General features: G+C 40.3%; 1 protein-coding gene across 6 annotated transcripts in view; it reads left to right on the top strand.

Moving 5' to 3' along the window:
* The window catches only part of Inpp4b (inositol polyphosphate-4-phosphatase type II B), a 359,360-nt gene that overhangs the window by 19,823 nt on the left and 311,907 nt on the right, over positions 1-27,630 (top strand). For all 6 annotated transcript variants that reach the window (XM_059262652.1, XM_059262647.1, XM_059262649.1 and 3 more), the window contains exons 3-4: positions 6,249-6,367; positions 8,634-8,750. In XM_059262652.1, coding sequence (XP_059118635.1) covers positions 6,249-6,367; positions 8,634-8,750 — 236 coding nt within the window. The remainder of the gene's footprint in view (positions 1-6,248; positions 6,368-8,633; positions 8,751-27,630) is intronic.

Genomic DNA, 27,630 nt, shown 5'->3' with positions numbered 1-27,630 from the left:
CCGCCAGGCCACTCTGGAGTTCATTGTTCTGCTTTTATTGCAAGATTTATCCGGTGTGGTGATGCACGGTTTTAATACCAGCACTTGGGAGACTGAGGCAGGAAGATCATCACAAAGTCAGCCTTTCGTATACACACACATACACACACACACACACATACACACACACATTCATATACACACACAATACACTCACACACATACACAGACACATGCAGACTCTCACACAAACACTCATACACACACGCTATCTTATTATTTGTCTTAATATTATGACAAAGAATTTTAACAATAGCAGTTTAAATAAGAAAAGGCTTATTTGGGCTTCACAGTCCTGGATACTGTCTGTCATGGCAGGGGGATATGGTGGCCATAGCAGGAGGCTCCTGGGCATGTTGCATCCACAACTGGGAATTAAAAAGATGAATCCTGGCGATCTGATCACTTTCTCCTGTTTAATCTTTCTGAACTCTGACCCAGTTCCAAGGAATGTTGCCACTCACATTCAGGGTGACTCTTCTTATTCCAGTTAAGCTAATATACATAATCCCTCACAGCCATTCCCAGAGGCTTGTCTCCTAAGTCTTTCTAGTGGAGTTGATAATCAACATTAACTATCAGAATTACCTTGTGTAGTTCTCATGCAAAATTTACAAAGTCTTCTTGTTGTTGTTGTTGTTGTTGTTCCCAGTGGGTCAACAGAATGAGTCATTTATAAAAAGCCATAGTTCTTCAGGTATGATCCAGCTAGGAAACACAGTTTTATCTTCAGTCAAAAATAAACAAACAAAAACAAAACGAAAAACAAACCATCTTTAGGCTAGGGATGTAGCTTATTTGGAAGAGCTCTGTCCCAGCACATGTGAAGCCCTGGGGTCCCTCTCCAGTACCATATAAACTGTGGATGGACCTGTGTCCTAATCCCATTACAACCAAGTAGAGGCTGTAGGCTTTGAAGTTCAAAGTCATCCCGAGCAACACAGAGAGTTCAAGACCATCCTGGGATACATGATAACCTCCTCCCCCTCTACCACCACATCTCCACTCCTCATCTGCTCAGATGTAGGGGAAAGAAGGTAAAGTTTGCCAGTTGTTACTAAGACTGGATGCTAAAGCAACAAAAACTGGCTGAGTTTCACAGGGGAAATGGTTCTTGGAGGGAAGGAGATGATTGGTTGGGATGTCTATGAGCACAGGCTGCCCCAAAGCTTATACCTGTCATCCCTTATTTCTGTACCCCTGCATGCTTACTTTAACACATCCAGTATAAGGCTCAGACTTCCTTGAATTGGACTGTTGTGTTATTCTCTGAGGTGAGATAGTTTTCAGCTTTCAGCTAAAGTTACCTAGAGTGATGGAAAGGTTCTTTGAGCCCAATAGATATGGTATGATTTAGATAATTGTAAGAAACATAGGCTGATGTTTTATTTAATACTGACAGTATTTTTGTGGCTGATGAAATCTTTGACTTGAGAACAACCCTGAAGATGCCTGCTCTTTGACCTCAGAATCCTCAAATAATGAGATAATTACCAGAGCAGAAGATGTTCTTTTCTTTATCTAGACATCCATGACATGCTACAAGCATCTAGAACAGACATTGGCAACTTCTAGCCCTCAGGCAGAGGTTAGCAGAGGGTGGAGACTATGGCTTGTCCATTCACACAGTGGCTGGGATTTCAGAGTCTGAACAAAACACATTGGCTGCTATTTCATGGTTTTTCCTGATTGCTTTTATGCACAGCCTCCTCCCAAGACACAACGGCTCCATTTATTCTTATCATTACACTTCTACTGAGTATTTCTTTCTATGAGAGGAGAGCTGCCTGGCCCTTACACAAACCCAAGTTGGGGTTTGTTTTATAGCCACCTTGCTCACCATCATTGGAAGAAGAAAGCGAACGCTCCTATTGCTGGATACTATGTCAAAGTCACCAGGAAAAGAATCATTTATAATTAGTTTATATATTGCTATGAAAACCACAAAATTATAATTTCTGACTCCTTTTCCCTCCATTCTGCTTTTTAGTATAAAACAATCAATCAATGGACATGAGCACATTTTTACCCCAACTTTTCATCACAGGTCCTTCAAAGTCTTGATCTTGGGAAATGCTTTTCAACAGCTCAGTCCGAAGAAAATCAGTAAAAAGGCAGAAGCAAAGGTTAAAGAGCTACTGATGAGTGTATCACTTGTTAATACCATTTAACTCAAATAGTTAGAATTATTTTTTAATCCACCATTTAATTTTTAGCCATTTTTTCATTTTATTGGCATAAGTTAATTATACCTAATTATGAGTTTTGTTACATATTTTCATACATATATAATGTATTTACTGCCTATTACTCTCTTCTGACTCCCACTGAGTCCTTTCCTCTTCCCAACTACTGCCCTCTTCTTTCATGTCATTTATTTGCTATTTATTCATTTATTTTGATGGCCTAATGTGTCTAATTAGGGTTCCTGGTAAGCAAGGGATCATTTATAAGAACACAGCCTGTTGGGTTTTTTTGTGGCATTCTTACCCTGTGAGGAAATGTCACGAAACATGACAGAATCCACTAACAAGGGTTTTAATAAGATAAGGGAGAGGGACAGATGTGCACAGGCCCGTGGAAAGACACGTGAGTGAAAGGGGCCTGGGAATCATGGCGCTGGCTTATAAAGGCTGGGCTGCGCCTGTGCGCACAGGCCCATGTGGCTATTCTACGCATGCCCATAGATCACATATTTGCATTACATGCTTTACGCAAGCATGTAAAGCCACAGTCCTGAGTCACACAAGATGTTTGACCGGGAAAATGACTAGACAGAAGTGACTAGGTCCCACCGGGCATGTGCGACTATGCCCAACCATGGGGGCGTGTTGTGAATTCATTATCACAGCCACCTTACCAGTGGTGACACCACTAGAAAATGGTCTCTCTCTTCTCCAGCAACCATTAAGTGCTTGTAGAGCTTTTGGTGGTGTAGGGAGAATTTTAAAATAAAACAGAAAGAAAAAGTCCCCAAACATTGCAGTCTTCTAGTGTTATAACTGAGGAAGGCTATTTATTTAGGGGACTCTTAGAGCTGAGTTTCATGTGGTAACAGACTATGGTAAGAATGCTTTGGAAGATGGATAGAACAGTTTCAGATTCTGTAAGCATATTTTTAGACTTCTTGTCTTAGCCACTTTTCTATTGCTATGATAATAAACTATGACCTGGGCACTTTATAGAAGAAAGAGTTTAATTTGGCTGGTGGCTGCAGAGAGTTAGATTCCATGGTGGTGGAGCATAGGAACAATTGAGAACTCTCATCTTGACTCAAAAACAAGAGGCAGAGAGAGAACCTTGGGAATCACACAAATCTTTTGAAACCTCAGAGCTCAGCCCCAGTGACACTCCGACAAGGCCACACCTCTTAACCCTTCTGAATCAGTTCCACCAACTAAGCCCCAAGTATTCCAATATGTGAGCCTATGGGGACCATTCTCATTCAAACCACCACAGTTCTTCATTGTCTACTGAATAATCCCTTGCAGGTTAGATCTCATAATGCTCAAATGAGTAGCATCTCCATGCATTATCCACTGACTCAGCCTTCACAGTCCTCCAGGGGCAGTTGTAGGAGAATTAGATCCATGTTTATCTATTTCACTGTATGACATGTAGTATGTCATAGACTGGTACTTATAAAGAGATGCAGATCTGGTAACAGTTTTTAAGGGGCCATCTGAGTAGAACTATATCAGTAAAATTTATTTTACATAGCAATAGCATCAAAAAACTGTTAAATATTAATATAACATTATTAGTAAACATGAGTCTTGCATGTAAAAGTTCATAGTAAGAAGCTCACATTCTTTCCACCCTGACAGATGAGCCGTTGAGCTTGTGATTTATTTACTCTGTGCCACAGAACTAGACAACAGGAAATCTGGAGCTACATTTCAGGAATTCTGTTTGATCTCACGATCTCTCCCTCTCACTGCCTTGGTATTAAGAAGCAGTCAATGCTGAGGGCTGTTATTTAGGAAGAAGAGAGACTAGAGCACAGGCTCCAGTGTAACTTGTTGCTATTGTTCTCTGTGCCGGGTTCTGAACCTCTACAGCTGCTGAATACAAATGGCGATGCTGTCAGTGTTCTTGCTGGCGCACTCTCGGGCATCTGAAGAGCTGCACAGAATCTTGCTTTTATATGCTGTCTGTTCTTATGGGAAGTGCAGCCTAGAGGCTCTCTGCTGAACCACAGAATAGCTGCTCGCTTCTGGGAAGAACCGCAGCCACAGCCAAGCCCGATAAGAACTTAGAAGTGATGTGACTTATTTTGATCAAAGGTGTCAAGAGCTCATAAGACAGGGGTGAGGCTGCGCCAGAGAGTGGGTGTGATGCGTGGTTTTCAAACTCACAACCCCTAGCTGTAATCCCCAAAGACAAGATAGTTGTCAGCTTCAGTAGATGTTCACAGTGAGCAGAAAGCCAAGAGGAGTGATAAAATGAACCACACTCATAAGGCAAGTAAATAAAGTGATCAAAGTAACCACCAAAGGGCAGTGTGCGTGGAATCTTGCAGTGGAAAAAAGTTTTCCAGTCATGTATTGATGTTATTGAAACTATGTGTAGGTGGGTTTTTTTTTAAAGTGTAGATTTATTGGATTAAGCAATAAATCATCGTGACAGTGAGACTTCCAAAGGCAGATCCATTTTGCAAGAGATTGTGTTGGTACGCAGAAGAGAGAAATAGAGACAAGGATTTTTGGTATATTCTGAAGATTAGGTAATGAGCTGAATGCCCCGAAAATAGTGAACAGATAAGCCGTGGCTGTTTTGTTCCACCCATGCTTCCCTTAGCTTGTCTGTTTTGCTTAAGGCATGCGGTTTCAGCAAGGAAAATTTAACACAAAATTCCAGACAGGGATAAAAAGACCCCAAAGTTTGGCAAGAAGTGAAGAAGTGAAATTGGCACCCCCAGCATTGCTTAGTTACCAGAACTGGACGTAACCCAGGCTGGTTCCCTTTCAAAGCACCTGCCTTTCCTGTCTCATTCTGTTTCTATAAATAAGGGGATCTGCTAGCCATTGGAAGGTGATAATTGCATCTATAAATTACTTCACTTTCAAGTTTCAATTTTAAGCTGTATTACCATTGTCCCAGTGGCCCTGCAAATTGCAGGAGGTGCCATTACCGACTGTAAACACAGCCTCCTCCTCTGCATGGCTTCCTGGTCATTGAGTGGGGTGGGGACAGTGTGGAACCCTGGACATTATCACCATGAACCACTCACAGGGCTGCTTCTCGTTCACCCAGCAGTGGCTGCAGCCTGCAGCAGGCCAGCAGTTGGTCCCCTCTCTTTTTATCACATTTAGTAGTTGATTTTAAGAGGTAGCAATTTTAAAAATCCAAGAAAATTCACTATTTCAAAATCAGAGGGAGGATGCAGAGAGGAGAGTAATGCCAGACTTACTGAGAAAAGGAATAGCTTCTCCCCCCTGTTTTTTTCCTTTTCTAAAACTAGGGAATGCTATGTGAGAGGAGAAAAATAGTCCAGTGAGTACGACGTGGTGGCTGGAGCTGTAACAGGACCCAGCCTGTAAAGAAAAGTTCTTAGAATGTATGGCCCCTGGGCAGCAATTACTCAATCCTTATCGGAGTTGCTCTCTCCCAGGATGGTCCTGAATTCCAGACAGAGGGCTCTTTAACCCCCCTGCTTCCTCTTCTGCTTGAACTCCGCTGTGGTAGGGTAATCTCTCTTCCTGTTTCCGCAGGGTGGAGGACTGGAGGAGGCCTGTTCTATACACAGGTAGGGGAGGAATGTGGAGAGGGCATTCAGACGTTTAACTTAACCCAGCCAGTGTCAACGAGACACATCTTAGTTTCCTGGCTGTGGCCCCAGTCAACTTACTTGATGCAAGAGTGTGAATGGAAACCTAGGGGTTACTAACTAGTCAAAGCCCCGCAGTCCCTGAGCTGTGTGTGGACATATTCCCACACTGGATCTGCGATCTCAGAGCACTCGAGATTTGCATGTGCTGCAAATGTGGTCAGTGGAAATGAACTCTCAATTCAGCTTGGCAGCACGTGACTTCCTATTTCTGTAAGGTACTTCCAAGAGACTTCCTCTGTAAAGCCAGCTGAGAACCAGGAGATTTCCTTCGGCCAGTAGACAAAGTTGATTTCAGCTCTGGACAGAAGTTTGCCCTAAGAGATCGAGTGAGGTGTTTTGTTTTGTTTTGTTTTCTTTCTTTTTCTGCTGTTGCCAGCGTGCAAGGATCTCGTGGCTCCTGTCTGTGATCGAAAACTGAATACAGTAGTGCAGATCTCAGTAATCCACCCTGTGGAGCAGACCCTGACGAGGTACTCCAGCACAGAAATTGTGGAGGTGAGCCTGGCATGGGTTTCTCTCAGCCTCTGTCTGTCTCCGTCTGTCTGTCTGTCTGTCTGTCTCTCTCTCTCTTTCTCTCTCTCTCTCTCTCTGGACGCTGGTGTCTGTGTGCATTGTGCATGCTGTTCTCTCCTCCCCCACCTCTCCCTCTCTCCCGCCCCGCTGAACAGCTGACATAAGTTAGCCTGTGGTCTATGCCCGGCTGTTCCTTTCATCTGTCCTTAAGAAACGCAGATCTGAGGTTTCAAAGCAAATGCAGAATAAGCACAAGGAAAGACTTGGGCTTTTCTATGAAAAGTTTTAGCTTTTTCCATAGAAAACCTTCCACTGTGAATTCCCAGAGAACAGAATACTGGTCTATATATTTGTGTGTCTCTATGTGTACGATCTACTGTCTACATTGATTTTAAATAAAATGGAATGAAAACATTTAATGATGCAAAAATTTAAAGTACTTACTGAGTTTAAAACAGGTGAAGGGGTTTTTGCTCTTTACAATTTTTCCAGCTCAGTAGTGAAAACTTTATATTCTTTACCATGTGTCTTTCAAAACACAGTGTTTTCCAAAGAAAGGTAGATGATTAACTTGATTAGCCGTAATGTTTCCGGGCAAAAGGTGTAAATATTACTCATGGGGATGAGAGATTTCCTATTTACATTTATTGTTGCTAACACAACATTCAACATGTATCAGGGAAATTCATTATGGTGCTGGCTCAGATTCAACAGGACAGCTTTTCCCTTTAGATAGTTTTGTTCTCCGGATACATTTCATGACCTCAGTGAGGGACAGATACTTATCTGAACATCTGGGGCTCTGGAGAGTGTACTCACAGCTCCTTCAGCTTCTCTGGTTTTTCTTAGACTTGTGAGCCCCACTGTTCAGAATGTGGAGCTTCTCTGTATGAGCACAGACAGTCTGCTAAGCCTTTGCTGGCTTAGCTCACCGTTTGCTTTGAAGCAGTGGATGGAACCAATGATTCAGACTACACTAGAGTCACTTCTATTCTGGGAGTGACCTAAATCCTGTGTGTAGTCCTGCGTCTGGCCCCTCAGGCAGCCCTGAATCTGCCCTGTGGAGACTTCAGGTTCCAATGCTGGTACAGTGTATAGTTAGCCCAAAGTTGAATTAAAAGTAGTCTGACTCATAGAAAGACAGCTTGGCTAAAATTGTAAAGTCATTTTCTTAGTGAAAACACTTCAGACATTATTATAACTTGATTATTTTGAAACATTGCCAAATTTTAAAGTAACGATTTTCTTCTTCTGATTTTGTTCTACTGATTTGTATCTCCTGATTCTCCTGTGATAAAACACACATATTTGAAATTCATTATCATAGCTATAAAATTTATTTATGTTGACTTTTATATAGAATAGGCACAATTTTCTCAGATGTTTTATTCACTGCCTGTCTCCAAATGTGTCTGGCCAAGAAAAGAGCACTTTGCCTTTTGAAGACAAAAAGAATGAGGGAAAGAGTAAGTGAACACCACATTCAGAAACTTTAGTAGACCAGTGGCTCATTGAGTTTTTACAACATTTCAAATACATTTGGTTGCATGTATATTTCTAAAATGTGATGTTAGATACCAGGTTTCTGATTTGGAGGCACTGAAATGTCTTGAGGACCATATACCAAGCAATAATTTATTTCCCCCAATCCATCACGTTTAGAGTTCTTCTTACTAGTTTTCAAATTGGTTTAGGGAATAAAAAGTCACTGTTAAACATCTAAAAACAATCACACACTCATAGAGGATAGCTTTTTATTGAAGCAGAGTAAGAAAAAACATTTTTTAAAAGAATAACACAGGATTGCCAATGGTTTGAGAAAATAGCTTCATTCAGTTTGGTGAGGCAGTATCTTAGATCATTTGTCTAAATGATAAATATATACAGCTATCTATCTATCTATCTATCTATCTATCTATCTATCTATCTATCTATCTATATCTTTAAATGGACTGGCAACGTGTTCTAAAGATATGTTCTGATTACAATTTTTTAAAACAAGGTCTTTTTCAAGCTTCCTTAGCCACTTAAAAAATGCAAGTTCCCCTGCTCAGTAGCCCTCAGTACGATGGGGCCCTGGGCTCATTGCCCACAAACAACACTTGGCTCTTCAGATCTCTCTTTGAATAGATCTATTTCCTAGAAAAGCAGAAAGAGACACACTCCCCGTGTTCTCATTTGTCCCTGCATGCTACCGGCTACAGTTGCTGCCTTATTGAATCCGAGTTATCTGCTTATACTGTTTCAGGGAACAAAAGACCCACTGTTCTTGACGGGTGTCACATTCCCATCTGAGTATCCCATCTATGAAGAGACTAGAATCAAACTGACAGTCTATGATGTCAAGGATAAGTCCCACGACACGGTAAGTACTTGAACTTCTTTCTCTGGGGATAGAGAGAGGGCTTTATACTTTACCAAGCTGTTGAACTTTGGACGCTACCAGCATTTTAAAGAGGGCTGTTTGCACTGCACTTGTGTTTGTCTTGTGGGTGCACTTTGCTGTGTGTTGTTCAAACTCATTTGGCTTGTTACCAGCATGGTAATTAGCCAGGAGCAAAAGCTTTCTGGACAGACCCATCTCTTCTCTAAGAAGGCTGATTTGATCTCTTGGCTTATATTTTTACTGTATTTTTAAGCTGATTGGATAATATTTTGGGGTGAAGGAAATTGGAACAGATTAATAGTCTAAATGTTTTAGATGCTGTAATTACTAAAAGCTGGAGATTGACAGTATTCTACTCTCACTATTTATCTTTTTATACTGAATCTAGAGAAACGATTTTTCCTGATGTTGTTACTACCCAACATAGCGGTTAGTGGAAACACTCAGCGAAGTTTGTAATCAGCCTCTTTGCATCAAGGACTTGCAAAGTCTCACTGGTCTTTTGTTCTAGATACTTCAAGTTTCCTGTCCAATTTGATTTTCTTATCAAATGAATTCTCTCATCTGATTAGGCACATAGATGTCTTGACACTATCCATAGAGATATTTCCTATAACTCCTGGCCAGATCTCAATGCTGCTGGGAGACATTGAGAAGAGGGTAGCCTAGCTTTCCCCTTCAAATATCTGTGCTGAAGTGAAGGTATATGTGTTTTCAAGGCAGCAGAACGATGGGATTTTTAATAGTCAAAAATGAAGCATGAGGCAAGGAAGAATTTTGATGGCAGTTAGACCAGAAAGTTCCAAGGAGGGCTCTGGTTGAAGCCAAAGGAAGCTAATGGGCTTGAAGAACCACACAGGGGAAGTGTAGCCCTGACTCTGCCTTACTTAGACATTTCTGGTTTGACCATAATAACTCTATACAATGTAGGTAAAAGAACTCGTACAGCCAGTCTACTGGTGAGGTTATTTAGTAGAGAAAAAATATATTAAGGAGATTTATATATATCAAACCAGGAATATTCACTTCTCATAAATTGTGGAATAAATTCCCAACTAAAAGTAAGCATATTTATGGGAAAGAAATAGCCATGTGAACCTGCTACAGTCATTAAGAAAGAGAGTTGAGCTCAGACTTCTGGATTTATTTCACCTACCAGCTTTGGGTCTAAGGGTGCTTATTTTCTATAGCTGTTTCTCCTTATATGTTTGAGGCGTGTTATAAGGACAAAATGAGTAAATGTATGTGAATTGTTTAAGATCCAGCATGTACAGAGACATGAGCAATTACTAATTACTGTTACTGTAGTCATCACTTTGCATCATAGTTCCTCATAACAGGTACAAGCCAAACACAAGTCTAATGAACAAGATCATTTTCTATATTTAGTAACTTTTTTCTTTTCTAAAAAAACTATGTTTTTAATTGAAATAGAATTCTAATTCAATAGTTGTTTATGTGTATATGGTTTCAGGGCTGACCACTCTACATTGGACAGCCATTAAAGGGGGTCATCCTGGGGGGAGGATAATTCTCTTTCTCTCAGAAGACTCAGAAGTTTCCTATAGTCTTTTATCTAGAGGTGAGACCCTTCAAAATCCCCACCCCCATCTTGTCCTGTCTGTTGCCAAATTCAGGTCTTTTTTTATACAGTCAGTTCTAGGAGAGACTTTCACAGCTGACTTCCTGGTATTCTGAGTCTTAAAATCTTTCCTCCTGCTCTTCTGCATGGTTTATATTCTAAAACAGAGGCAAGAATTTAGTAACATTTTCCTTCCTATTTTCTTGGGAGTTATGGTTTTTCATTTTTCTTTTCTTGATTTGGGGACTAGCACAAGAAAAAGAAGACTGTGTGGGGGTGTGAGTGAGGCCTGATGAATTAGGCACAGAGTCCCCAGCTTCTTTCCCTTCCCCACAAACTTCTGTCAGATAAGAGAAAGAAATGGAGGGAAATTCATCCAATGGGGAGCGAGCGGAGAGCTGGTTCTAATGGGTGGTGGGCGGCCCTGATGCAGCTATGACGAGAGGTGATGAGCTGAGGGTGTGATGGAGGCTGAGGAAGGGAAGCAGAAACACTTGGATTTGTGTTGTATCACACACATAATTAAAGGAAATCCTCCAGGAGTGCCCAAGTGCAGACAAATGGACAGAGACTGTGAGTAGGGTAGAGTTTTAGGAATATTATGCTTCAGTAATTATGATTTGTCCCCAGAGAGTTATGCTTGCTAAACTTTTAGAAATATTAGAGGTTTATTGGGCACTTTCGTTGTCTTGATGCTGAAATACCCGACAGAAGCAACTTAAGGAAGGAAGGTTTAATCTGGTTCACTTTCAGGCATACTGTCCATCAGGCCAGGGAAGCCAGAGCCACAGTGGTGAGCAACTTGGTCCAGGGTGGGAGGAATCTACAGCACGGCTCTTTAGATCAGGAGAAAGAGAGAGAGAGACAGAGACAGAGAGACAGAGACAGACAAAGAGAGACAGAGAGACAGAGAGAGAACTGAAGTAGCCCTGGGTTATAATCCCCAAAGACCCATTCCTACACTCCTAGTGGCCTATGCCTACCTTCAGGAGCACATGTCCAAATGTTCCCCAACCCCAAGCACAATGGCACTAACTGGAGGCAGTGTATTCACACAACAAACCTGTGGTATACATTTCACATTGAAACCTTAACACAATGTTATCCACCCCAAGTGCCTTTATCTACTGCAGTCCCCTCCACTTAAAATGCACACGTTTACTCATCCTCCACAGTATAACAGTTTGTTTACTCAACAGCTACACTTTCTGTTTGCCTTAGTTCTGGAAACTCATTCTGTGGATTCCTTTAAAGACTTTCTTCCTGATTGGCAGTGTTCTCCTGCTAGAGTATTGGGTGAGCTGGGAACTCTAGCTGTAGACTCAAAGGTTGGAAACCTGAACACACTTAAGAGATGCAGCTGCCTGTCCTTCACCAGACACTGTGAACTAAAGCATAACCTGTTCCTTCGAACAGCTAGGGAAGCAGTCCTGACGATGCAAGTGTAAATGGAAGCATAGTTCAGTAATTTGCTAACAGTCCCCAGAGGTGCACCAACTTTTCGTGTTTTCCCGCCATCTCTTGAGGTTCTCTTTGTCGTGGGGAGAGGAAGTGAGTGGGCTAAGGTATAGCTTATAAGTGCTTCACAACCTAAGTGCTTTAGATCCTAACACTTCTAAACCAAAAGAAATGAGACTGTGAATTTGTGTGTGTTTCCGAAGATTGGTGATTATATACATATACTTTAAAGTAGTTTAACTATCCAATTGCAGCAAGCATTTAATCATATTAGACCCAAAGTGGTCAGGTCTTCTTGGTTAAATTGGCTAAGTCCTCTAGTTGGCTGAGTCTGATGACTTGGTTTTTGGGTCTTCCAATGGACTTTATCATTGCTCAGAGTTAACCAGTCAGATTAATGTCACAGCTCACTAGTTCATGCTAACTTGCAGACATACTTGTTTTCCATGCTATTAGAGAGAAAAGTTGACATTTTCTCTGTGCTTGCAAGGCACTTAACGCGCTGTTACCTAGCTGTTCTTATATTCCTCTAAACAACTGGACCCAAGATTGATTATCTCAGTGACTTCAGAAGAAATGCAATTAATCTTCATAACAATCGAGAGGAGTCTAACTGTTGCTTCAGAATGACTCTCCTCCTTCACATCCTTCACAGTCCCTTGTGTGGTGGCACTGCCTTCTGGGACAGACAGACAGACACTGTTGGGCTGGGGGCTGAGGAGGAAGTCAGGAGGTGTCAAGATCATTATCAAGACTATAACATTTTGGACCTTCTCTCAGTATGAAAAAAATACATATTTTCAGAATGGGCTGCTCTAATATCCTGCTGCTTGGTAGGGATTTAAAGCCTGAAACAGGAGAAGAGAGGTGTAAAATCTCCCCCAGGATCTGAAACTTAAATAGATGTGTTTTTCAGAATTTATTTACAATATTCAGCCTTAGGGACAAGCAGGGAATTGGAATCTTTCATATTACTGTGGAAACTTCTGATCAAGGAGAAACTTGTGGCAAAGAATATCAGTGTCAACATTTGTTTCCCCTCTCTCCCATGCAACTTGGGGGGTGTTGGAAGGTACTGGACGAAGTTCCTTCAGCCCTGCTGAGGAAGGCTATCCAATCAGCCAGCACATGGTTAGGTCAGAGCATTGCTTCTGCTGGTGGTTGGAAAGTGAATTTCTGCTCCGTTTTGCAGAAGTGCTTATCGACCTCCTTCTTTTTGCTCTGGGGGTAAATAATTCTTTGCTCTATCCATCACTGAATTAGTTCATAACACAGAATCTGGTGTGTAGTGGACACTCAACAATCCTAGGGTTAGAAGGTGCAGCCTGCCTCACTTTAAAAACTGCCGGTTACTGCTCTGACTTTCCACTAAAGCCTTACAGAACATCAGCCATATCAACAATGGTTACTACAAATGTATTGCTTCCTGTGTTCTCTGCCGCAGGTGGATAGTGTTAGTGCGGATTAGTCCCTAGACAAAAGGACCCTGTTCTCTGCATCTGTGATTTCTGCACTGGCTCTTTCAGACATTCAGTCTAACTAGTTAAGACACAGATTCTGTTGTCAGGGAGTCATGGCGAGGTGGGAGACAGAAGGCAACTGAGACTATGGACCACTGAAGCTCCACCAAGTGCTGCATGCCTGCTTCCTTTCGTGTCAACAGTCCTGTGAGTGGGCTGTCATTGGGCTGACTCTGAAGATGCAGCTGGTGTCTGGAGAGCTCAGGCCATGCTAAACCCTTCAGCTCTCCAAGCTCAGCTAGTGCTGTGACCCAGGCATTGTTGGTTACCCCCACGGTATATTTTCATTTCAATAGATGTGTTTAGAACACTCTTATCATAGAGCTTAAAAGTTCATTATTTTAAAAATATCAGTGTTCAGATAGGGAAAATCTAGAACCCGAATTTTAAGTACTTAAATCATATATATATATATATATATATATATATATATATATGTGTGTGTGTGTGTGTGTGTGTATATCAAATATATACCATATATTTATATATAATACATTCAATCATATGTAATATATATTTAAATATATGTATATATATTTGATAGACATTTAGGTTGTTTCTAGTATTTGACAATGATGAATGAAACCTCAGATATCTGTGCTTTTATTCTCTTGAATATATACTGAGGAGTATAATTGTTAGATGATAGGGTAGATTGATGTTTATATATATGTATATACATATATATAAACAAGAATATAAATATATATCCAAATATATTGCATAATGGAGTGTCTAACAACCATTCATAAAGAAAAGTAAAAAATAGTGGGTAAGACTATTTGTGAGATTTCTATGTTTATGACCATACTTTTGTCTTCACTCTGACCATGCTTTTCTGTTTGTTTGGGTTCTCTGTGGGCCTTTCAACCTGCCCCTTCTCCCAACCTTGGCCTTTGGGAAGGCATAGTTTTCAATGGGGGCTAGAGATCCACACAGAAGGGTTCATATTCTTGAAAGTTTGCTACTCTAAATGAGTTTGCCTCCCATGTGCCTGATGAAAACTGGCATGCATTTAAAAATGGGGTGCTTATTTTATATTACTGTATACTTTAAATATAATAAGATGGATGGATATAAAATGATGAGTTTATTAGCTACATATGAGCATGTAACTTCTGCCCAAGATAGGATAGAAACCCTTCCACTTATTCCAGAAAGTTCCCTTGTGTCTTTATGCAGCTGACTGATAATCCCATACAAACTCAGACAACCACTGTCTCATATAGGTATTTCATTTATTCTTGAAATTTATGTGTTCGAAACAATATAGTGTGTTTTGTCTAGTGACTAATGACTTGTGTTCAACATAGTGTTTAGATTCATTCATTTGCTGTATGAATCAACATCCCATATTTTTTTCTTGCTGAGCTGAAAGCTGTTGTGACAGGCTACAGTTTGTTTATTCATCTCTTTATTGGTAGACATTTAGGTTGTTCCTAGTATTTGACAACAGTGAATAAAACATCACATGCTTGTGCTTTTATCCTCTTGGATATACACTGAGGAGTGTAGTTGTTAGATGGTAGGGCAGACTCATGTTTCCCTTTCCTAAAACAACCAAACTCTGTCCCATGCCACAGTTGCTCCTTGCTACTTGGCATTGCTAGTCCTTTCCTTTAGCAGGATTTCATGAATTACATTTCCCGATGGCTGATTATGTGTAGTTCTTTATGCTTATTAGACATCTTTATTACTGAAGTTTATAAGCCTTTTGCCTATTTTTTAAAGTTTGCTTTAATCATTTCTGTATATTGTTGACATACATGATTTTGTTGAATGATTGTGTTGCAAGATTTTTTTCTGTCTATGACCTAATAATTTCCTTAAGATGTACTTAAAAATTTTAAGCTCATATTATTTTTTTTTTTTAGTTCAAGGTTAGTGTTTCTTTTTGGAAATTGTAATAAGAACACTGAAGGCCTCCCTTTTGGCAAGACTTTGTGCATAATATGGTACTTTAAACTGTAGTCTCAATGTGTAAAACAATCTCTAGAAACTATTTGTCCTGAATAAGTGGGACTTTATGCCCAAGAATTAGCAGATCCTTAGTCACTCTGGCCCTTATCCTCGGCATCATAGTTTATCCCCTGGTTTCTGAGAGTTTGCCAACTTTAAACATGTCATACAGTAGCGTCAGCAATGCTTGTCCATATGTAATAGACATGTTTCACTTAATGTAATGTTCTGGAGGTTCATCCATTCTGTCTCTAGTGTGAAGTTTCCTGGTTTTTTAAGGGTAAATAATGTTCTATCACATGTATTTACCACCTTGCCTTTATCTACTTGCTTATAAATGTGGTTTGTTTCTTCTTACTTGCTATTATAAACAGTACCACAATGACACTGGTGTGCTAATTACTCTTGGAAATCCTGATTTCAGTGAATTGGTGTATATATAAAAAACCACAACTACTGTATTATATTCATGTTTAATGTTTTTGTAGAAGAGTCTAGTAATCCTTAGATTTCTTTTCATTTTTGTTGGATGTTAGCCTGAATTTTCTGAAAGGTTTTTATAATACGTGTGACTTCTCGGTGTCCTGTGAGGTGACAGTCTCTTGTCCCCGTTTATACCTTAACTTTTCTACACCTCTGAATTCCCACCTCTGTCTTGTCCCTACTTTTCTGCGGTGTGTGTATCAAGTACATCCTTCTCTGGGTTCCTTTGTAACTGTTTTCTTTCTGGTCCCTCTCCTGTTCCTATTCTCTCTGTGACTCCCACCTCACACACAGTGCTATTCTAGATCATCTCTTCAAGGATGTTGTTAGTTTCTTATTCTATTTTTGTGTCTGTTTTGGACTTACACAAAAGAAAGAAGGATATTTATTGATATTCTGTCATTTTCCACAATATGATGATGCTACCTGCATAGAGCATTACAGTGGAATAGTAAAACTTATTTACTAAGGATCTGAAAACAAACTATTTGAGCCCTAATACTTTAAAAGTAGCAGAGGAAAACTTAAGAAAAGCTCCACCACCTGGAATTGCTTTACTCTGTTTCAGTTAGGTAAGGTGAGGCAACTTCCCGGTATGTTTTGAAAAGGTGATCAGCTTAATTGCTGTTGATCACTTGAGGAGAGAAGCATTGTATGAACTGTATGCACTAGTGCCCCCCTTCCATGCAGCGTTCAGCAATGGCTGTTGTTGAGGAGAGAAGCATTGTATAAACTGTATGTACCAGTGCCCACCCTCCATGCAGCGTTCAGCAATGGCTGTTGTTGAGGAGAGAAGCATTGTATGAACTGTATGTACTAGTGCCCACCCTCCACGCAGCGTTCAGCAATGGCTGTTGTTGAGGAGAGAAGCATTGTATGAACTGTATGTACTAGTGCCCCCCTTCCATGCAGCGTTCAGCAATGGCTGTTGTTGAGGAGAGAAGCATTGTATGAACTGTATGTACTAGTGCCCACCCTCCATGCAGCGTTCAGCAATGACTGTTGTTGCAGTTTTCACTGCAGTCTACTTTTGAGTAGCAAGCGTTTTTTATTGTCTTATTTAATCATCATGAAAGAGTATTGAGAAAACTGAGGGTGCAGCAGGATTCTCAGAGAGCGCCTGCCTGTCTTTAGAGTGGAGTCATGCAAACTCTTTACATCGAGTTTGAGGAGATCCTACTCAGGGGATTTTGGAAATATTTCCCATCTCTCATCACAAGGAAGTAGGATGTCAGGGGTGAGCTTTAAGTTAGAACCACATGTTCCTTACTCTTTCATTTTTTTCTTTTTTGAGGGGTAATGATGCTTAAGGTCACATAAGGTCACACCATGTAAGGCAAACACTCTACCACTGAACTTCATCCCCTGGTATGAGTTATTCTTTCAAACAACCCCTGTGGTTACTGCACTGTTCTAGAAATCACTGGTACGTAAACAATACCACAGTAAATATACAGGGAAAAATGCAATAGTTCCCAAGCATATATTGTGAATGCTAGTTAAGCTGAATGCCAAAACCTGAAGAATGTTCATGAACTTATCACCAAATTTCAATTAAAATATAGGCATAAAATTATAAATTGACTAGTATATACTACAGATGGTCTATGTAAGAAAGCATATGCCTGAACCAAGTGAAGTTATCTTAGGAAACTAGAGCACCTCACTGTCACCTTCTCTGTCAATGTGGCCCATGCTGTTAATAACTGAAGGAGAAAATCTGGTGCAAATGAGACATTTAATGTCTTTGCTAACAGATAAATGGCTTACAAGAGCATAACAAAAACATTTACCAATAAGGTCTAATAAATCTTTTAAATAATTAAATATGGAAATACACTTGATATGAAGCTGACTACTATAGTTAACAATATTAAGCATTTCCTGGAGTGTATGAGCAATGAAAAAATTCTTTACATGTATGAAGGCATGGGCATACCCTTCTCTACTAATCTGATAGAAATTCCAAGAAGCTTCCAAAGACTTTAATAAGTAAAAACCAATATTATCATTTGGTAAATTGAGTATAATTGGTTGGTTATGGACTGTCTTAGTCACTGTTCTATTGCTGTGAAAAAACAACATGCCCAAGGCAATTCTTATACAAGAAAGCATTTGATTGGGGCTATTTACAGTTTTAGAGTTTACAGTTTTAGTTCATGATCATCATGGTGAGAAGCAGACAGGCGTGGTACTGAAGCAGTAGCCGAGACTTTTATATCCTGATCCACATTCAGCAGGCAGAGAGAGAGAGAGAGAGAGAGAGAGAGAGAGAGAGAGAGAGAGAGAGACAGAGACAGAGACAGAGAGACAGAGAGACAGAGAGACAGACTGGGCCTGGATGGGCTTTTGAAACCTCAAAGCTTGCCTCCGGTGACACACCTCCCCCAATAAAGCCACGCCTCCCAATCCTTCCCAAACAGTTATGCTCCCTGACTACTAAGCATTCAAACATGTGAGTCTATGGGAGCCATTCTCATTCAAACCACCACATGGACATTTATACACTAGTAGCTTCTTCTTGAATAGCATTAATTAGTTGAAATAGTATTTCTCACAGAGGGATATTCAATACAATCTTTATAAATGGAAGAGTATGACTATGTTTGAACAGGAAACCAAACAGAAGTTGTCTAAGTTCAACTTATAAATTGAATGTAGTTTTTAAAAAGGTCTCAAAAATTCCTTTTTATGGAAAGGGATATTAAGTATTAGATCAAATTTTAAGTTTATAAAGAAAAAAATTGCTGTCTAAGAATAGTCAAGGACAGTTTTAAACACAATGATAACACTAACCTGACCAGGTATCAAAACATAACATAAAGGGATTGCAATTAAATCTGTGTGATGTCCCAAAAATACACAGACAGAGAAGTGAGGCCTATTAGATCTGGAAGCTGACTGTAGGCCACATGATGATTTAACATGGTTAGGACAGCTTTAACTCTGCAAGTAAATGATGGAGGATTTCACCAAATAAGCTGATATGGTAACTATTTACCCGGAAGAAAATCATGTCACTATCACTATCCTGTTCCATTGAGAACTACATTTCAGTAGGTTAAGTGAGTAAAATTAAATAAGCTGAATGGCAACTATTCACCTGGAAGAAAATCATGTATCATCCTTTCCCATTGAGAACTATATTTCAGTAGGCTAAGTGAGTACAAATGAAGAAGCTGAAAGAGAGGATTATACAGAAGTCTGGGGCAAGGGAAATTTCCTGAAGAATGGCACTCTTAAAATTCATATATGGCTACTCGTGACTTGATGATAACCTAAGATTTATATGTAGGACTATATGGCATAAAAAGAGAAATAGTAATGGATGTGGAAAATCATTGCAATTTGAAGCTAAGAGTTAATCTCTATTACATGAAAATTACCATGTGAAAAATGTAGTAAAAATTAGACAAAGAGTTAAAGAGACAGGCTTCAGAGAATATGTCAGAAAAATATTCCCACATTTTTTGGTTAGAAACACAAACTTAGAAAAGTAGTGTGATTACTATGTTATAAGGCTGAAACAAAGAGCGTCTTTGGCAAGGCCGTAACAAAAATGTATCCTTATAAAATGCTGATGGAATGTGTTTTTCATCTTCAAAAAGTAATCTATGGGACCTTTTAAAATAAAACGTACTTGCACATCTGCTTCAGCCATATTGTTCCTTGTTATCAACCCTAAGAATCAAAATACTTAAAGGTAAATGCAAGTGCTCTGCTGAGTCTATCTCATCATAGCCAGTGGGGAAATGTGTGCAAACTGAGGTCCAGCAGGACCTCGTGAAGTCTTTGTGAAAGAAGGACACAGTGCATGTGTTAGAGCTGTAAAAGGGCAAATGCTGGAAAGACCATCTGGTATAAAGATGCTGCAGAAGCCATTAAAAGCCCCATTTAAATATTAGTATTATTTTCTGAGGCGGATTCTGAAGTACAGGTCTTAAATTTTCTATGTAGCTAACACAAGCTTCAAATTCCTGATCCCCATGTCTCCACTTCCAAAGTGCTAGGGTTACTGGGAGGAGCCACAGTACCTGGCTATCATTTCTTTTAAAATAGCCAATGATAAAGGGTGACTACGTATATATGTGTTATTTTATAGGACAACTATGAATACATAGAAAGGGGTAGAAGAATCCATACCATAGATGGAATGGAGGAGAGTAAATTTAAAATGAGGAAAAAAGAATATGAAATAAAATAAAAATAGAATAAAACAATCATGGTAATAGATTTCCTTACTTAAAACAAAAGTAAATAAATAAAATCACTTAAAAAGAAGGGTGTCTCTGCCATAGTCCTGTGAAGAATGTCATCTTTATACTCGGAGGTTTCCATAATCAGGGCTGTCATGGTGGAAACTCCCCCACCCCGCCCATACACAGGAGGGCCCACTGTGAACAAGCGGCACATGGGAGCTGGCTAGCAGGTGTGGGCCTGTGAAGGTAGGAGGACGTGCCATCAGTGACACTCCACATGCAGTGAAATCTGTCAGTGAAAATAACCCAAGGCAGGTCAGAGTAGAGAAGGACAAGAACGTCAGTCACCCTGACACTTCCTGAAGCTTATGAAGACTCTTTGAACTAAGGGGAGTTCGCCTGGGCTGTTGCATATCACATAGCCTTCGTATGCTAGTAGAGTCCATAAACGGTAATTCAGTCATGGTTCAGAGTGGACCCCACACCATTTACCTGCTTATTAAATCATCCGATGCCTGACCAACCTGTGAGGTCTGTGAGTGAAACTGGAGCCCTGGGCTGAAAAAGCTCACTTCTACTCTGTGCTGTTTTCCTCTACTCTGGACTCTTGGCCCTGCTCCTCTTATCTTCAAGGTCTCTTCAGCTGTTGACATTTGCCTGGTGGCTTGGCCCTTATTGTCTGCCGGGCCATCAGTGCTGTGTCTGTCTACCCTGCAGCCCTTTGGGCACAGCTGTCTCTGTGGGAGGATGTTTGGTAAGCTCACTGTTTGATGGTGGTGAACCCTAAAATAGCCAAATGTAGGCAGTGGGGACATGTGTCCTGTATTAGATTCCTACTAATGCTTGGCTTTGCAAAACTGAAGTGTGATACACTGCCAAAATATTTCTTCTGTTTTGAAAGGAGCAGCAGTTAGTTATTCAAAAGCTTTCACTGCTCTGGCTAGGAATAGCTTTTAATTACCGCAAGTTTATATACACAGCGCAGTGGGAACAAAAGACAAGTCTGAAGAAACATAGGCTTCTCTTGGAGTCATGTGAATGGAATGATAATTACAACCAGGTTAGGTTAAATTGAAGTGAAAATTATCTTTAAATGAATGGAAAAGTCGTGTGTGTTTCAACAGAAGGTGATGGCCAATGCGTGTTGAGGGCTATCTGTTTCCACATCACAAAGATTTTGTTTTCCTCTTGTCATGATCGTGGTTGTTTGAGTATCGTGAATGAAGTCAAACTGTCTTTTAAAGTGTGCTCATTGAGGAGGGCTCTAAACGCTGTGCTGGCAGTGGCTTCTTGTATCATGTCCTGAGGAATTCAGTGTGTGAGGATGCAAAGACATTAGTCTTGTGTACTAACTATGGGCATAGCTTTGAACCCTAATGAAGATTTGCTTTTGGAAGCTGTCATAGAGATTTCTTTAACTAGATATGTGGCTTATTATTTTATACAGTTTTTGATTTTTTTATATTGCCATATATTGAGTTTTTTGAGGAAGTTATTGATAAGCACATTGTATTCAACTATAACTTTACTCTGCTTCCTCTTAGAATTTGAGGAGATTATTTAAGCTAGTATACTTGCTTGTCATTCTCCAGTTTTAGCTGTGAGGGAGTGGAACGTGCAGGGCTGCTTTCTCAGACCTCAGAACAACGAAGAACCTGGGCCCTTATCTCAGAAACTCTAGTCTGTAGTTGTGGTTCATACATACACACACATTTAAGTGTGAATCTATACATTAATATTCATGAGTGTGTGTGCATGCATGTATTTGTGTGCTGTTAGGTACAGCTTTAAATTTTAAATTCAAGGCTTAAGTTCATTTATAGCTGAAAAAAGGCCAAGGTATGCTTGGAAATGTTATTCAGAGAATAACAATGTTCTTTGTCTCTACAAAGAACCTTTCCAGCTAATGTAGCCCACAGGCAGGGCGTTCCTTTTGGATGGGGCAACACTGCCTCCCTCTGCTGCTGTCCTCAGCATACACAGGGTTACACGCTGCATCTCCTTGCAACCTAAGAAGGTATCAGAGAAAAGACGATACCAAACTGGAAATGGACGATTATATTAAAAAGCATTTTGAAGCCTCACCAGGGGTTGCAAGAACAAAGTCTGAACAGCATGGAGAGGAAGTGGATACATAGCAAAGGGCTGTGCCAAGAACATGCCACACCTGGGGTCAAGGGTACACTGCTTAGCCCCCTCATAGATACCTTTACAGACAGAAAGGCACCTTGAGAGTCCAAGACAGAGTTTAATGCAGTGACTTTGGCCTCAGATCTGCTACAGACTGTGTGGATGGGGATCTCAGCGTCTACTGTTCTGAAGTGGAGACTATACAGTACCTGCTCTCTCAATGACTGGAAAATGTAAAACTCCTGCGAAGTTGCTTTAGAACATCAGAATGCAGTGGGAATGTCAACACTGGCTGCATCTGCTCCATGTTTTGCACTCAGAGGTTCATTTTGAGTGACACTGTGTCTGTCTAAGAGAAGACTTGATGGTGCCAGGCACCATAAGGTTGACTGTCCTTGCCGTGTACCTTTCGGTCCGACATGTCATCTGTGTTCTAGTTGGGTGACCTGCCGCTGGGACAGGTCTGTAAGATGCTCTGGGGCTGGGTCACTTCAACACATGTGAAGAACAATGAAAAAAAGCTCATTTTTCTATTTTGTAACTCTGCTACTCTGCCTTCTGATACTGTGACATTCGCTTCCTGAGTCTCTTTGTTTCCGAAGGGGAAAACAAGAAAACTGTAAAGTGTGAACACTATACACAGCCATGCCTATAAGCAAGCCATCTTGATCAAATGTTCTCATTTCTGTCCCATTATACTGGGCAATATGTCTATGCTCTGTCTCCTCAAATGACTTATGAGAAAGAATGAGAAGACCAAAATAAATCCCTCTTATATATGCTATACTGACAAGAAAGTCACCCTGTCCCTCTTTCTGTCCCAGTCACCATCCAATTTAGTATTTAAGATGTCATTCATAGGGCACCAAATCAAAGGACTTTGTAGGATCCTTTGACCTTGGACACGGCAGAAAGTAAAAGCAGTGAAAAAATAATTGTCTATGCTTCATGTAGGCTTCCTCTGCTTTAAAAAAAATGTTAGGAAGGGGAAAAAGATTAGCTGAATGGTTCCTCTATTGCTCAATCTCCTGAAATTCATGAATGGCTAACTAGATTAGGTTATTGGAAGCAACATCTGAGAACATCACCATCTCCCAAATATGCAAAAAGTCTGCCCTTCCACACCCCTACAGATGAACCAGTGAGACTCCCAGAAACATCAAAGATCAATAAAAGAAAGGCATAAGTACCATTATTGATTACACATTGAGTAGTGTACAAGCGGTGGTAATTAATGAATGGTAGGGTAAAGGGGAAGGTAAATTCTTTTACAATCATGTACTTACTTAATTCTGTTTGGAGCCTTACAAAAATAACGATCAAGTAACTGACTTGCAACATAACAGGTTAGAAATAATTTGTACATACAGTAGCACATTTAATTCCCATGCCATCCCCATTACTTCACTTCATAAATAGAGCTGGAAGCCAAATTTGCTAAAGATCGTAGTTAATTGTGGTCAGAGTTCAATTCTGAAGGTTATTGGTGCCCACCCATGGTTTGCTGAGTGACAGAAGCAAAGCTTAGGTATCAATGAGCTAAGTGACATCTGAGAGAGTTTCAGAGGAGATGTCAAGTGATCAAGAGATCTTATCCCAGGAAGCAGATGCCAGGATAACATCGGAGAAGTCTGAGACAAGAGCTGAGTAGTCCAGTGCCACTTCCTCAAAGGGCTTCCCAGAAGTTGTATTTGCTGCATTAGGGTTTAGTTATATCACGGTTTGAAAGTGCCTTTAACTATTATTCTATACAAAATGCTGCTATGTATTAAATATAAAGATGCCACATATATCTGACTCTTTTCTATCAAATTGATTTTCATTATGATAAATTTGGTATAGTTGGAAAATCCATGTGGGAAAATCTAAGCAGTCATTTGGAAGTAGACACAGGGAACGAAGAGACAGCAAGAAGATAAATGTTTTTTAGAAACATTTATCTAACAGTTGCATAAGTGATTAGGTCTACTCCCCCCTCCCCCCAACATACACAGCAAAGGTCACATGTGGCCATTGTGGATGCCCTTTCAGCTGTGGGTATGATGATACCATCAGAGGCCCAGGATCCTCTTTCCTAGTCACTCCTCTAATCTCCATGACCTCCAGTCCTCCTTTCCTACCCTTGCATGGTTGCAAGATGGATGCTGCGCTCTAAGGCTTTGTGTTTGCTTATCTAACTTAGGAGGTCACAAAGAAAGGATTCCATCCACTGCACCTCTACTAGAGAACACAAACTCTCCCCGACACTTTCTTGAGTCTCATTGGCCAGGTCTGTGCCCTATGTGCCTGTTCTTCCCCTCTAGACTGAGATGCGTGGAAAAAGGACAAGTTGGGATGATTTTTGGATTAAGTAACAGTGGGTTTGAAATAAAGATAAGGGAGACAGGCTTACAGAAATGATCATGGATAATGAAGAAAGACTTTAAAAAAAAGTAGATTGAGAAAATAGTCCAAATATAGACTAGATTCTTGGAACATGCTGGCGTAGTGGGAGTTAGGGATGGTCAGGCTCTGTTACAAAGAGAAAGCATGGTAAGAAAAACAGGAACAAGACAGAAGTAGCACAGGTGGAAACCAAAGTAGAAGGGAGTTTTAGGATGGAGACAAAGGACTGCCAGATCTACAGAGATATCAGGAAGATGAAAAACACTGTCCACTTGGAAAATCCTTAAAGAGTAACTGAGAACATACTGGGTTGTCTAGTCCAGCCTTGATTTAAGGGTTATGTGCCTAGTCTTATTGAATCTTGTTATGCCATGTTTGGTTGCTATCCCTTGCTCTTTTTGAAGGGAAATGGAGAAGGATGTGGGAGAGAAGGTAGGTGGCTGGGAGAGCTGGGCGGAGAGAAGGGAGGGGCAACTGCAGTCTGGATGCAATGTATTAGAGAATACTAGTACTACTGTTGCTGCTACTGGAAAATACTACTGCTAGAGAATACTACTACTACTACTTCTACTACTACTACTACTACTACTACTACTACTACTACTACTACTACTACTACTACTACTACTACTAGAATAGCTGAGGAATTAAAGAGAGTGAAGAGACCAACAAAGCTGAATCACAAACAGAACTGCAAGGACTGGGTAGTCAGTGAGTGTATGGAAAGACTGTCATCTTAGCCTGTATTGATCATGTCTGTTCATGAGTTGTAGGCCACTGCAGCAACTTGGGCTGAGATCCTGTCAGTCTTGGAGTAGTGAGCAATAGGATTCTAGAAGACAGAGCTAGAGTCTCTAAGTAAATGCTTTAGACAAAATACCAAGTTTTACTTTGTATACTTTAATTTGCAAACTTTCTTATGCAACATTGTTTATGCTTCAATTCCTTCTTTGGCTCAATCTACCAAGTGGAAGATAATAGTATCCACACCTTGGGTCTAGATCATTTGAATTCCAAGTGGGGAAATTATTTTCCATGATGCCTTTGGAAATTGAAGGTGGGGGTAAGTTATTTTTCATGAAGAGTGTCATTATGGCTTCTGAAGGCAAAAGGAGAACTGTACTGCCTGGCTATCTCTTACTAGGAACAGCATGATCAACAAACATTTTTCTGACTAGTTTGACAAAAACAAGGATTCAAAGTAAACATGGTTAAAATCTTCTGTGGAAGAATAGAAGGAAGACAATGAAAGAAATGGCATTCAGTCGTGGGAAAGGTGATGTTTCCTTGAACCAGCTCAGCCACACTGCAGTATGGAAAGCTCCCCATTTTATTACAAATCAACTTCTTTGTTTCTTGTCCTTGAAAATGTTTACTTAGGTGAGATTCCCTGATAAATCCAGAGCACTCACAAAAGTTAATGTTAACATGAAAATGTACCATTGTTGGAAGCGACATTATTGTGGAGCTTGTGTCCTGAGATTTATATCCAGGCTCTGCTCTCTGCTTCTCTAAGCATGGGCCAGTTACTTAATGTGTCTCTATTTCCATTTACGAATCAGTAAAATGAGGGATAGTCAGGATAATTTTGTAAGGGCAGAGTAAGATCATCACTGCAAAACTCATTGTGTACCTGACACACAATCACTGTTGCTCTTCCTGGAGGCCTTCAAACAATTATTCCATTTGCTTATGTGAGTAGGGCAGGAGTGTTCACTGCACATGTAGAGGTCAGAGGATAACTTGCAAGGCCTGAGTTTCACCTTCTGTCAGGTAGTTCCAGGTTAAACAGAGGACATCAAGCTTGGCAGCAAGAGTCTTTACCCTCTGAGCCATCTCACTGGCCTCTCGTTCTGTAATCTTTACTTGTACCTTCATTCTATAATTAACATTAGGACGGTTTTTGTTTCACTTTTGTTTGTTTTAACAATAACCAGAGAAAATCTCTTATTCAAGAGTATGATCAAAGACAGCCTTTCTCGAATGACTCTTTACCTGGCATGCTTGTGTCATGTGTTATTATTTTTATTAATCTCAGTTCTCATTATCTTTCCCAAGCTAGTTTCAAACTCATGAGTGTAAGCAAGCCTCCCTCCAACTTCAACTTCAGTCTCACATGTACCTATTAGCTGGAACTACAGGCATTTGCTACCATGCCCAACCATTTATATTTTAATCATTCTCATACTTATCATCATTAATAGCAAACTTTTCATACACTGTGCTCTATCACATATCAACTAAATAGAGGTGCTGTGCGAAAATTCCCAACTACACAGAGGCATGATGGGATATCAAGCCATCTGGTGTCCCCTAGCACGTTTGCGCACTTAACCTCTATACTATCTCAATGGGAGATAGCCAGAAGTTTCTCCGGTCCCACCTGGCCCTGCGGTCCCATAGCCGCTTATAAAATAATCACTCAGAGGCTTATATTAATTACCAACTGTATGGCCTATGGCAAGCTTCTTGCTAGCTAGCTCTTTCATCTTAAATTAACCTAGAACTATTAATCTATGTATCACCACATGTTCCATAGCTTTACCAGCTTCCCATTACATGTTGCTCCTTGGACAGCTATTTGACATCTCCCCCCACCCTCCACCACACACTCTCTTTTCTCCTCTCACTATCTCTTTTGGATTTTCCCGCCTCTGGCCCCATCCTGCCCTGCCATAGGCCAGTGAAGTTTTATTTATTAGTCAATGGGAGCAACACATATTCACAGCATACATAAAGACATCTCATAGCAAGATACATTTGACTCATCCTCATTTTCTAGATTAACAGACTGAAGCAGAGGCATAGAAATAAATAATTTGTCTTAGCATCATAAAGCTAGTTAACGCCTGAACAGCTGCTCAGCTCCAGAGCCTGTGTGCTTGATCTTCATGCTCTAACATGACAGTAAGCACCATGCTAAGTCAAATACATTGTACTTGTATCTGTCGATTTTTCCACACAAGTGTTTTTACTTATGTATTTTAAGCCTCAATGAAAACAACTCCAATTATTTCACAAAAATATGTTTTTCTCTAAGTATTTGAGATTTACTGTCTCAAGTTTTCAGAACTTTCAAAGGTCAAAGGTTGCTAATTCTATTCATGTTTTCACCTTTGGCTCTAAGACAGGGCATCGATCTG

The sequence above is a fragment of the Peromyscus eremicus genome, chromosome 5 (assembly GCF_949786415.1).
Source record: "Peromyscus eremicus chromosome 5, PerEre_H2_v1, whole genome shotgun sequence".
Lineage (NCBI taxonomy): Eukaryota > Metazoa > Chordata > Mammalia > Rodentia > Cricetidae > Peromyscus > Peromyscus eremicus.
Note: the sequence above shows the minus strand (reverse complement) of the source record. Positions and strands in the feature narration are given on the sequence as shown.